The sequence below is a fragment of the Rhinopithecus bieti genome, unplaced genomic scaffold, assembly GCF_001698545.2.
Source record: "Rhinopithecus bieti isolate Rb0 unplaced genomic scaffold, ASM169854v2 scaffold_1467, whole genome shotgun sequence".
In the NCBI taxonomy this organism is placed as follows: domain Eukaryota; kingdom Metazoa; phylum Chordata; class Mammalia; order Primates; family Cercopithecidae; genus Rhinopithecus; species Rhinopithecus bieti.
This window is the reverse complement of record NW_016803692.1, coordinates 2573271-2586047: the sequence shown is the minus strand read 5'-3', so window position 1 is coordinate 2586047 and position 12777 is coordinate 2573271. Positions and strand designations below refer to the sequence as shown.

General features: G+C 35.1%; 1 protein-coding gene across 1 annotated transcript in view; it reads left to right on the top strand.

Moving 5' to 3' along the window:
- SH3GLB1 (SH3 domain containing GRB2 like, endophilin B1) overlaps positions 1-12777 on the top strand; it is a 45422-nt gene that overhangs the window by 2291 nt on the left and 30354 nt on the right. The window contains exon 2 of the mRNA XM_017850763.1: positions 10472-10643. Within this exon, the coding sequence (XP_017706252.1) occupies positions 10472-10643 (172 nt within the window). The remainder of the gene's footprint in view (positions 1-10471; positions 10644-12777) is intronic.

Below are 12777 nucleotides of genomic sequence, written 5' to 3'. Positions count from 1 at the left end.
AAAAAGAAACTTAGGCCGTTTCCCACAGTCATCACCCACATTATGCCAACTCAGTAAATCTGTGAACAGATGTAAATTTCACAACATGAATTGTAAACAATCTGGTGTTTAAGTTAATGGCATAGTCACGGTGGCAACAACATTCTCTTTTGTAAAAAGAAAACAAAAATAATTTTCTAATATGCATACCAAATTGGTGCTAAAATGTAAATCTGTTCTATGGCTTTACTATTTTCCTTGCCTTTGCCCCAATTTTGTTGGCACAGTTGAGCCTATATTGCACTATCCCTGGCAAAAGAGTAGTAGAGCTAGAGCAAGGTGATAGCTGCCTGTATTATGAAAAACCTGTCAAGCACTTCGCAATGCATTTGACGTATCTCCAGTCTTTTCCATAACTTTGCCAGATAGATGTTATTAACCCCTTTTATATATGTGAGGAAGCACCCTTACTGAGGTTAAGAAACTTACACAGCTAGTAAATAACCAGGTGCTGTCTGACCTAGTACTCCAAGCTGCTTTTTCTTCCGGGATAAGCATTCCAGATTTAAGATAGCTAGAATAATAGAATGTTGTCGCCTAGAGAGACCTTAAAAATCATCTGGTACAATCTGAGCATTTCCATATCAACAAGCAAGTAACACTTTAGAGACGGGAAATTCTTTCTAGCTTTTGATTTCTAAGTTCTAAAATCTGCATGGTGAGTAATAAGCTAGCTGCCTAAACCCTTTTCTTCCCTTCCTTCCCTAAAATATGATATATTGTAAAGACATTGAACCTTTATAGTTAAAATAATGTTTTAATTTAAATTCGCTAGCTTCTAGTAGTTCAAAGACAAGGTGCAAGAAGAATGAGTGATTGAAGGTCTGAAATGAATTTTGATGTGTGAGACACTTGTACGCTTTTAACATTGACTACAATAGAGGACTAGAGCCTGTGGTATTTTTTTTGTCCTAGTGCTCATTACCTGTAATTCTAGATGCTTGTGAGGATTTGACACTATATAATGCTACTCCTTTAAGTACAGTTAAATATGTTTCAGACATATAATTCACACCCCTTAAAGAGGTCACATTTACTAGAATTTAGTCTGATTTAAATTGTGGATAGACTCGATTTAAAAAATTAAATCTAGCAAAGCTCTCAAAATGTGTACTTCTCAAAGAATTTTAATTCCTTGTTTCAAATTCCTTAGGAAAAAGTTTTAAAATTTATGCTAATCTGTTAGCCATCAAATAATTTTCTTTTCAGTCTTAAATATTTAAGTGTCTACTGCATGTCTGCTTGCGGCTACTATGGGCACTGGTGATACAGCAGTGAATAAAATCAGCAAGTGTCTGCCCTCCTGAAGCTTACATTGTAGCAGAAGATAAGCTTGTAAATACATCAGGTGGTGGTAAAAATCATGGCCAGAAGAATAGAATAATGGCAGGGATGGTGAATGTTAACATCTTTATTAGTATTTTCTAACATTAGGATTGTGGTATAGATAGGATGGTCAGGGCAAGTCTTTCTAATAGGATGAACTCCAAGAGACCTCAAGAAAGAGACATACCTAATTTTTTTGGAATAAAAGTATTTCAAGCAGCAGGAAGAAGTACAAAGACTGAAGTTGCAGGGGCATTAAGGAGACCAATGAAGGAACTGTGGCCATAATACAGGTAAAAGGCGATTGTAACTTAGATTACAGTGGTAGCAGGGAAGATTGCAAATTATCCAGTGAAGGTTCCAAATTATCCAGTATTGGCTGTCGGATTGGCTGTGAGTTATGAGAGAAAGATGAGGCAAGGATGACTCCAAGGTTTTGGCTTGAGCCATTTATTAAGGAAAAAATTTTTGGAGAAACAGGATCCTTTTAATGTGTCCGCAACTGTAATAGACACATACTGAAATATTTATGGATAAACTTATACCATATCTGAGATTGGGTTTTGGTAGGGTTTTTTTTTGTTTTATTTATTTATTTTTTTGAGACGGAGTTTCGCTCTTGTTGCCCAGGCTGGAGTGCAACGGCGCAATCTCGGCTTATTGCAACCTTTACCTCCCCAGTTCAAGCGAATCTCCTATCTCCGTCTTTCAAGTAGCTGGAATTACAGGCATGCACCACCACGCCAAGCTAATTTTGCATTTTCAATAGAGATGGGTTTTCACCATGTTGTTCAGGCTGGTCTTGAACTCCTGACCTCAGGTGATCCACCTCCTTCAGCCTCCCAAAGTGCTGGGATTACAGGCGTGAGTCACCACACCAGTTGAGATTAGCTTTTGAATATTTCAGAAGAAAAAAAAAACAGAGGTCACTGAAACAACATTAACAGAATGTTGATAGTTGTGGAAGGTTGGTTATGGGTTCATGAGGTTTCGTTGTACTGTTATACTTTTGTATGTTTGACATTTTCCACAATACTTTTTTAAAGATAAAATTTGTAAGAAAACAAAGGATGCTTCTAAAATAGAATGTGTGAAATTTGGAATGCTGTGTGGTGGTTTTCAACAAAACACTGCTTTTTCATCTTAGTATTTATTTCATCGCTGAGTTCCTATATTAAATTGCATTGACATCAGTATAATGCCAAAGTACCAAGTTTCGTGCTAAGAATAGCTTAAGAGCTTTGCCAGTATCTCTTTATAAGCAGTAAGAATAGTAGAGAGAGAATTAAACATTCATGTTTATAAATAATAATTTTCATTCAAATCAAATTGTACCCTAAGGAATGTGCCAATCTTTGGTTGGCCAATTCCATACATTGTTTTCCATTTTACTTAAAATTCCTAAGTTAAAAATTAAACATATTTCTTGTTTTTAAAAAAGGTCAGATCAAACTAGTAAAGCACATAGATGAGTCCCATCACCGCTCCACTTCCCTCCTTTTAAAATTTGTTTTTAAGCCTTGGTACTTTAAAAAGAATGTTAAACTAGAATGTATAAATGAGTAGGAATGTTTATTCTTAACTAGCCCATTTGGGTGCTTGTTTTTAAGTACCTCAAGATGGTAAAATACAAAAGTATCAGGTAATTCACCCCTGCTTAATTGTTATTTTACTTGAGTTTTAAATGCCATTTGTTCTTAGAATCCATCTTTTTAGTCCAGACTTCTTAGTTGAGCATTAAATACTGCCTTACAATCTGGTTCTTTCTCTCACTTATATAAACACTGTATTCCAAATCATTTTTTAATTTCCAAAATATCTTGTACTTATTTTAGGCTTTTGTTCGTATAGTTAAACTCCTCTTAAGTGTCCTGTCTGCCTATTCTTTCCTTTCCTTAAGATACAACTTTATTCATCTCCAAAATGGAGAGAGTAAAAAAAAAAAAAATTAAAAAATAAAAGTAAAATACAGAAACTTTTTTGAAGATAATAGCTTTAAATCCATCTCAGCTAATAAGGCTTTTTAGACCACAAGAGCTTGCTGTGAAATCCTGAATCATTTTCAATTCCAAATGATTAGGTGGCACTTTTCTTCTAATGAACTATTGTGTTAGATCTCTTGGAACTCTAAAATTCTGTTACTCTTTCACATCTTTAATAAGTTTGTATGTGCTAAGGCATCAACTCTGTTTCTTATTCCCCTCTCACAGCATCTAACATGGTTCATTTTAACTTTTATATCATTTTAGCCAGGCAAATTACTATCCATATGTGAAGTTTAATCTTTGAAGGGCAACAATAAGCATGTTAAATAACGGTGTCTTTATTAGAATTTTCTAACATTGTGTTTGCTGACCTTGAAATTAACTAATACCAGTATAAAATAATAAACCATTCAACCTGTATTTAAATTGAGTACCTCCTAGGTGCTTGGCGTTGAAAGATACAAAGCTGAATGAGACCCTGTTCCTGCCCTAAAGACTTCATAGTAATAGTCTCAAATTTGTCATAAATATTCTTTGTAGTAATAGCCATTTTGTGAATAACTCTTTATTTGATAAATCTTTCAGGTGGATAAAGGAACAAGAGATGTGCTTTTAATTCAGAATTCTTACTGAAGCAAAACTTCGCTCACCATCATTAAAATAAGGGCATAGAGTTTCTAAAAAGAATTTTTCAAATCAGATTATTTAGGGAGTTCATTTTAAATTTTCTAACATTTCCTCTAAACTGATTATTAAAGTCATACTATGAATTTCATGAACACCACCTATTTTCTAAGGAATATAGTTTTTAAAATATAGTTTTAAGCTTGGCCTTGATCTCCCATTTATTTCGGCAAGTGTCATGGTGTGTCAAAGCTAAGGATGTAAAGATGAATATGATGTTGCCATTAACTAGCTCCTGTCAGACTGTCGCTGGAGTTCCAGCTTGGCCAAACAACTCTGTCAAGCGCTTCTGAAATCCTATTTCTTTTACAGAATTCACACTGTGACAACTTCACCATGTTTCTTAAATTCTAGTAAATAAAATATGTCACATTCGAAATCCATACATTTTCTTGTTACATAAAAACTTTGCATGTTTAGTGTTACTTAACTCTGTTTTCATATCCTTTGGTGCTATTTGCATTATTTTGGTAAAGTAGATAGAAGATAGTTTGTTAACCTGATGTTAAAATTCACACTTATGTACTACATGAGTAAGGTAATTAGAAAATCTATAAAGCTCTTTTCAATTCGTCATATTTCTTGAAATACTTCTTTTTTTTTTTTTTTTTTTTTTTTTTTTTTTGAGACAAAGTCTCGCCTTATTGCCCAGGCTGGGGTGCAGTGGCATGATCTTGGCTCACTGCAACCTCCACTTCCCAGGTTCAAGTGATCCTCCTGCCTCAGCCCCCCTAGTAGCTGGGATTACAGGCATGTGCCACCATGCCCGGCTCAATTTTGTATTTTTAGTAGAGACGGGGATTCACCATGTTGGCCAGGCTGGTCTCGAACTCCTGACCTCAGGTGATCCACCCGCCTTGGCCTCCCAAAGTGCTGGGATTACAGGCATGAGCCACCACGCCCGNATTTGTATTTTTTTTTTATATTTTTTTTTTTTTTTTTTTTTTTTTTTTTTTTTTTTTTTTTTTGAGACAAAGTCTCGCCTTATTGCCCAGGCTGGGGTGCAGTGGCATGATCTTGGCTCACTGCAACCTCCACTTCCCAGGTTCAAGTGATCCTCCTGCCTCAGCCCCCCTAGTAGCTGGGATTACAGGCATGTGCCACCATGCCCGGCTCAATTTTGTATTTTAGTAGAGACGGGGATTCACCATGTTGGCCAGGCTGGTCTCGAACTCCTGACCTCAGGTGATCCACCCGCCTTGGCCTCCCAAAGTGCTGGGATTACAGGCATGAGCCACCACGCCCGGCCTTTCTTGAAAGTGTTTTTAAGGTAATGACAGAGCTACAAATTAATCCTAAAGTCTTAACCTCACCCAATTGATGTACTCCTAGTTGCTTTGCTACTATATTTAAAATGTTCAAACACCTAAGTCAATTTCTTTAATATTCTTTGGAGACCAACTTACTGAAAGAACCTGGACACAGATAATGTATTTGAAGCAAAACTCCAGCACAGTGAAGTAACAGTAATAACAGCTGACATTCCTAAACGGGCAAAAGAAGAAAGTAAAGTAATGCAGCATGCACTAAATCAAGTGATACATATTTAAATAATTATGAATGAGTTTAGAACAGTGGTTCTCAGTCTTGGCTGCACTTAAAATACTTGGGGAATCTTTATAAATGCCAATATGAGCTGCACCCCAGTCCAATTAAATTAGAATCTTAGGGGTTGGATCAGACCAGACATCAGTGTTTTGTAAAGCTCTCTCAAGTAATTCTAAAGAACAGCCAAAATTGAGAACCAACGGAGAAAGATCCACTTTATAGTTTACTAATACATTATTCAGAGTCTGAGTTACATATTTTCCAAGAAATTTAAATTTCTTTTAGAGTATTACTCTTTAGTAATACTGGTGATTAGAGTTTGCGTTAAATAGATGTCTTTGATCACGCCTATTTTACTTGCAGTGTTTTGTTTTGTTTTGTTTTCCCTAAAAGTAGAGTTTGGAATCCAGGCTCCTTATTTAATAATGTGGGTTATGTGCCTATCCTGTAGTAAAAGAAGGATTACAGTGCCTGGTATAATGTAGCCGACTCAAAGACAATTCTTTCTGCAAAGCAATATTTAGAGAAAATATATAAAAGAGAGGGGATTAAACTCTCTGTTCTTATGTCACTTTGCTGTATTACAAATGAAATATGAAAAAATTATGTATCAAATTATATTTTAGAAAACATTGAGTTTAATAACTTATTAAGAAGATGACTTATTTACAGTTTGCCTTTTAGGTTGTTTACCCAAAAGTTCTTAATTATTAAACTATACTGCCATCTATTCATTAAAAGATATGCTTAAAAGCAACTAGTTTCTGATTAATACCTATTATCGAGATTACAAAATCAGTAATGATTTTGAACTTGAGATGTTGCAAACTAAAATTTTTATGGGTTAATTTACAATATTTTTAGTAACTAGGAAGGGATCTTTTTTTAAAAGAAATAATAGGTCTTTTGCCCTTCTGAAAAGAGTGCCATTATTGTAATTTTGTTTTGTGTCAAGGCAGTATTCTAGTAGATCATAAAATCCTTGAAGGCAAGAAGCACATCATATGCTGATCATCTTGCAGTAGAAGAAAATATATATAAGCCATAAATATTTTTGATTAGTAATTTAAATATTTAGTTGAGATAACTCATAATGTCTGTAGTAGATGCATTATTTACAATGCTTTAGAGAAAATGTATTAAATATTGTATTGTTATCTTAATACAGTGTACTTCTGATTAATTATGGAAAAATCCTTTTGCTTCCACAATGATAAAATTGTGGGAAATACTATGTATTTTACAATGATATATTTAAGTAATAAGATTTAAGTTTATAATTTCAATTTTAAAATACAGAATTAGCAATGTCCTTATTTTGTGTCTTCCTCCGCTTTATTCATTCATGATAGGATTTAATTTACTCTTAATTTTGGTGAGTAATTATTGAATATCTTGTAGGAAGCAGAAGTGATCTGGAGGAGAAAGCTGTCCAGAGTGCTGTGAACAGACATAGGAGAAAGGAGGCACAGAATATGACTGGATAATAGTAATAGGAATAGAAAATACTAATTTTGGAAATCAGCAAGTATTTACTGGAAGGGTGGGTAGTATAGCATGATGAGACTATGACTCAAACAGATGTGACACTGAATCCCAATGCTGACAGCTTGGACAAAGTGTTTAATCACCCTGAGCCTCAATTTATTAATCTCTACAATTATTCTTACCTATATTTTAAGATTCTTTCTAGTATTTGATGTAGAATGCACAGCTTAGTTAACGGAATTTTTGAACATACACTAAACCTTGACACAGAAGTATAAGAAAGATGTAAATGGTCTTGTTGAAAAAATAAAACATTAAAAAAAGATATTAGAAAATAAAACTCTATATAATGTGCTGAAATGTGAAACATAGAAACATTGTCATGTGACCCTTCCTACAGTACTGCTATTTTCTGAACAGGTTTTCTGTAATCAGACTATCTCACTCATGTGTAAGGGTTCCATATATCTTCTGAACTAGAATAGTTAAAAAAAAAAAAAGAAAAAAAGAAAAAGAAAAAACCTACTAATTGTATGTGTTTGTAGAATCTTTACCAGTTTACATGTTTTCTTTCTTCCTCAGACTCATACAAATAAATCGCTTCGTGCAAATACCCATCTTTGTTCTGTTATAATTTCATACTCTTTTCACTAAAAGAATATTTATTTAGTGACCTGGGAGGCGGTATCATGAGAGTCACAAAGAAAATATTAAATAATTAAGTAAACAGTCCTTTTCATCTGAAGATTGAAATGTTTTATTTTCCAAATAATTAACGTTCTAATTGCTGATTTTCCTGAAATACTGTCAGGAGAAAACTTGCCCTGAACCCCAGTTGGTATCAGATAAATTCAGTGACTATTTTATTTTATATTTATTTATTTTATTATTAACTTATTAATTAGAGATAGGGTCTTGCTCTGTCACCTAGAATGGAGTGCAATGGAGTGCAGCTGGGACTACAGGTGTGCACCACCATGCCTGGCTAATTTTTTGTAGAGACATGGTTTTGCCATGTTGCCTAGGCTGGTCTAGAACTCCTGAGCTCAAGTGATCTGCCCGCCTCAGCCTCCCAAAGTGCTGGGATTACAGGCGGGGGCCCCTGCTCCTGGCCATAAGTGCTGATTTTAAGTTATTGATGTGTTGATTTTTCTATTAATCTATTATTGGTTATTAACTGTAAGTTAAGGATTTCTACAGATAAATTAATATTTAATATGTATGAGGATGATGCAAATGAGCTTAAAGAAGTTGTGCAACTGGAAGATAAATCATCAGGACTATACACTCTTTCCTTGGATCTTAACGTAGTTCATATTATTCAGTCACAGGTCGTTTGTTACCTACTCAGAGATGCTGTTTCTCTAACTACCCCCATCTCACACTCCTCAAAATTTGCTCCCCTGTCTAGGCCCAAGTTGCCCGTCCCTCCCCCACTAAAGCCTTCCATGATTCTCCTGTTCTCCCTGAAGAATGAATTCTTTCTCTGTACTTGGATTTTTTATGTCATTCAGAAACAATAAAACCAACCATGTTGGTCCTCTTTACTGTCTTCGTGTCTTTATATCCTTATTTATCTATTGTCTGTCTTTGCCATTAAAATGTAAGCTTCCTAAGAACAGAAACCTTGTCTGTTTTGTTGGCTGCTGTCTAGCACATGTGTAGGTGCTTAGTAAGTATTTGTTGAAGGAATAAACAAAATGAACAAACAAGTGGATAAACTTGCTTATTAAAGGTAAATTTATGCATGCAGTTTCAATTTTTAAGCTGCTAAGAATTTTTTTTAGATCATTCTTTATAGGTGATGTTCACCTGAGTGAAAGGTATTCCCTTTCTTCCCTTCCTATTGATCGCTTCATCTGAGAGTTATTTTATCTAGCCATTGGTGGCAGACTTTGAACATGTAAAAGTCTAGTAGGAGGTCTGTTGCTTAGAATCTCCAGGAATCTGTAAAGACTACAGGGTTCTCTCCTAAGAATGAGGTTGCATAGTTTATCCAGCTGGCCTTGGGATCAGGGTTTGCTTTTGCTCAGTGCCCAATCCTCCAGCTACACTGCAAGTTTATGGGCTTAGGCAATAGCTTTGGAACTGTTATATTTGGTTCCACCCACTGGGTCAGGGGCTGGCTATAGACCATTCTCAAAAAGACCCAAGGCTTTACAAAAGCTATTTAAGCTGTTATTTCTAGCCCCTAAACAGGGAGCCTCCGTGGAGATTGTAACCAGAAGTCTAAGAATAGAATTCTAGAGGACCCTTCAGCTTAAGGTGCTGATAATAACCTGAAAGTATTAAACCAAGAAGAAAGATGCTGAAAGAAACAATAAAACTCAGAAAATAGAGTAGCAAAAGAGATTTTTAAGAAACAAAAGGAGAAAAAGGCAAGGTGAACACTGTTTTTTCAGCCATAAGTGAGTCATTACTGAGCACAGAATTAGTGCTAGTGATATACCTGTGTTAAGATGGGAGAAAACCACATATTCTAGGGGAAAATAATGCATGATAAACAGCTTCAGTCATCACCTCTAATGTTTAATTAAAAGTATCCAGAAAGCTCTAGATCTACACAGAATCCTTTTACCTCTTTATTATTGTATAGGCAATGCTACCTTTTCTCAAATACCAGTATATTCAATAATAAAAAGTGATTTGTTGAGTATGTTTAACCATATTTTATGACCTTTAAAAGATGTCTTCATAGTATGAATAGGATATGTTCCAAAAGTTAGTCTATAAATAAATTGCTGGAACATATCCTCAGCAGCTTAAATGACAGGTTTTATGGTATGTTCTGGGAAACTATCTAACTAGGTGTTATTAAAGAGCTAATAAGATATAAACCACAATAAACACTAACAGCTCTTTTAAAACTTAATAATTACAAGGCACCGAACAAAGTGATTTGCATACACAATCATACTTAATCCCCCAAACACTATAAAATGTATTTGTCTCTCTTATAATAGAGGGTACTAAAGAAAAAATATTCAATACGTTGCTCAGGTCACACAGCAAGCAACGAAGTTAAGATTTGAATTCAGATCCAACTCACCCAAAGCTCTTATTCCTTACCATTAATCCTAGTCTACCTAGAATAGGTAGTTGAAATAGTTGCGTGCTTTATATACCAAGAAGTACACTTAGGTTTTCTATAGAATTCATACCATACATTTTAGCAGAACTAAGGGTATGTGATGACTATAAGGTAAGGTCATCCACAAAAGAAGTATGGATAAATTACATAGGAGCAAAAAAAGTATTCATAAGCAGTGGCTTACAAAGCTGGAGTATGGTTATTTGTATGTTTAGGATTGTTTAGCTTTGAATTTGCTTTTTACTTATTGATATGGTTCCCTAAAATTTATTTGCAGTATATTTAATTTTTGTTTTACAACCAATAACAGTTCACAGAAGAAAAGCTTGGCCAGGCTGAGAAGACAGAATTGGATGCTCACTTAGAGAACCTCCTTAGCAAAGCTGAATGTACCAAAATATGGACAGAAAAAATAATGAAACAAACTGAAGTGTTATTGCAGCCAAATCCAAGTAAGAAACTCTACCTCTTGTGTACCTTAAGTACTATTAGTGGGTTTTTTAATGTTAAAAAAAAATTTTAATGGCCATCTGAAAACATAGGATTTTTTTATTGTAGCTTCAGGGTCTGTGGGGTTTTTTATGTGTGCTTTTGTGAAGAGGAAGTGATAAAAACAGTTACGTACCTAACAAATTTAAAATGACATTTTTTCAGTCTTTTATAGAATCCTTATAAAAAATCTCAGTTTTAGGCAGTGACTTTGAATTTTAAGATTTATGAGGAGGTGTGTATATAAATATGTTTTCCTTTTTCATCTAGGGAAGAATTGTCCCTAGATAATTAAGACAAAGTTATATAGATGCTTAACTAGGTACCATTTTTTCTGTTTAAGTTTTCGCGTGTGGTTTTTTTTTTTTTTTTTTGAGACAGAGTCTCGCCCTGTCGCCCATGCTAGAGTGCAGTGACACGATCTTGGCTCAGTGCAACCTCCACCTCCCAGGTTCAAGCAATTCTCCTGCCTCAGAGTCCCAAGTAGCTGGGATTACAGGCATATGCCACCGCGCCCAGCTAATTTTTTTTTTTTTCTTTTTTGTATCTTTAGTAGAGATGGGGTTTCACCATGTTGGCCAGGTTAGTCTTGAACTCCTGACCTCATGATCCACCTACCTCCCAAAGTGCTGGGATGACAGGCGTTAGCCCCTGTGCCCAGCCTATGTTTAAGTTTTACATTTTCACGTAAATTACTTCGTTTGATTCAAACAACTACTAGATTTTCAGATTAGTGAACTCAATAACGTTGCAGTTAAGGTGCACAATAATTGTTCAGTAAATGAAACTCATGAGTTAGCATCTTGTCCAAGGCAGCATAGCTAATTAGAAGTGGAAATTGGACTAGAACCTATCAACATCCAGTCTTTTCCCTGTGAGCTTTGCATATCAAAACTGAAGAACAAAGGTACAATGTATGCTTTCCTTCTTTTTTTCCCCAATATCATGTTGTGATATGACATATGCTTGCTTTTAGATACTAACTTAAACTCCAAGCACTATACAAATATTAGCAGTTCTCTATCATTTTAGTTAAATGGTAGTGACTGTTTAAATATGCCTTTTGGTTGAAAAACTTAACTGTTAAGTTCTGTGCTCAGTACCTGGGTAACAGGTTCATGTGTACCCCAAACTTCAGCATCATTCAATATACCCAGGTAACAAACCTGCATGTGTACCCCTTGAATCTAAAACAAAAGTTAAAAATAAACAAAATAAGCTTTTTGCACTTTGAGTGAGTCCTAATGTCCTTGGACACCATGTAATATTTTTTATTCATTTAAGGCCATTTAAATTCTACATTCTGGCACTTTTATTAAAAGTAATAGACATTTTCCTCTTGTTCTAAACATATTTTCTGATTGGCAAATAAGCTCATTCACAATTGGTAAACAGGGAAATAAAATACAATTCCCTCCTGCCCCTGTTTTGTGCCAGGAAGTAGTAATAAGAATTGTTTTTGTTTTTTGTGCTCTAGTTTTTTTGTTTTGTTTTGTTTTGTTTGAGACAGAGTCTTGCTTTGTCACCCAGGCTGGAGTGCAGTGGTGCGATCTTGGCTCACTGCAACCTCTGCCTCCTGGGTTCAAACAATTCTCCTGCCTCTGCCTCCTGAAGGTCGCTGGGATTACAGGTGTCCACCACCATACCCAGCTAATTTTTGTATTTTTAGTAGAGACAGGGTTTCTCCATGTTGGCCAGGCTGGTCTCGAACTTCCGACCTCAGGTGATCTGCCCACCTCAGCCTCCCAAAGCCTGGGATTACAGGTGTGAGCCACCATGCCCAGCCAATGCTCTGGTTATTAAGTTACACAGGTTTTGAGTGGCCAAACCCAACACTCCTTTTCTTGTAATTCCTGTGTTGTTTTCAATGTATGATGATCTGGAAATGGGTTTTTCAAAAATATGTTATGCAGAAATATATATTACATTGTAGCAGAATTGCCTGCATATTTTAAGATTTTATTATAACCTATTGAAATTAAATATTTATTAATATGCCAAATATTTTATTAACTGAACGAAGTCAACATAAGATTCTGTTTTAAACTTTTGACCAGATAGGTGGAAAAGCAGTCAAAATTAAGAATCAGAGTCAAAACACAAAGCCTTTTTTTTTTTTTTTTTTTT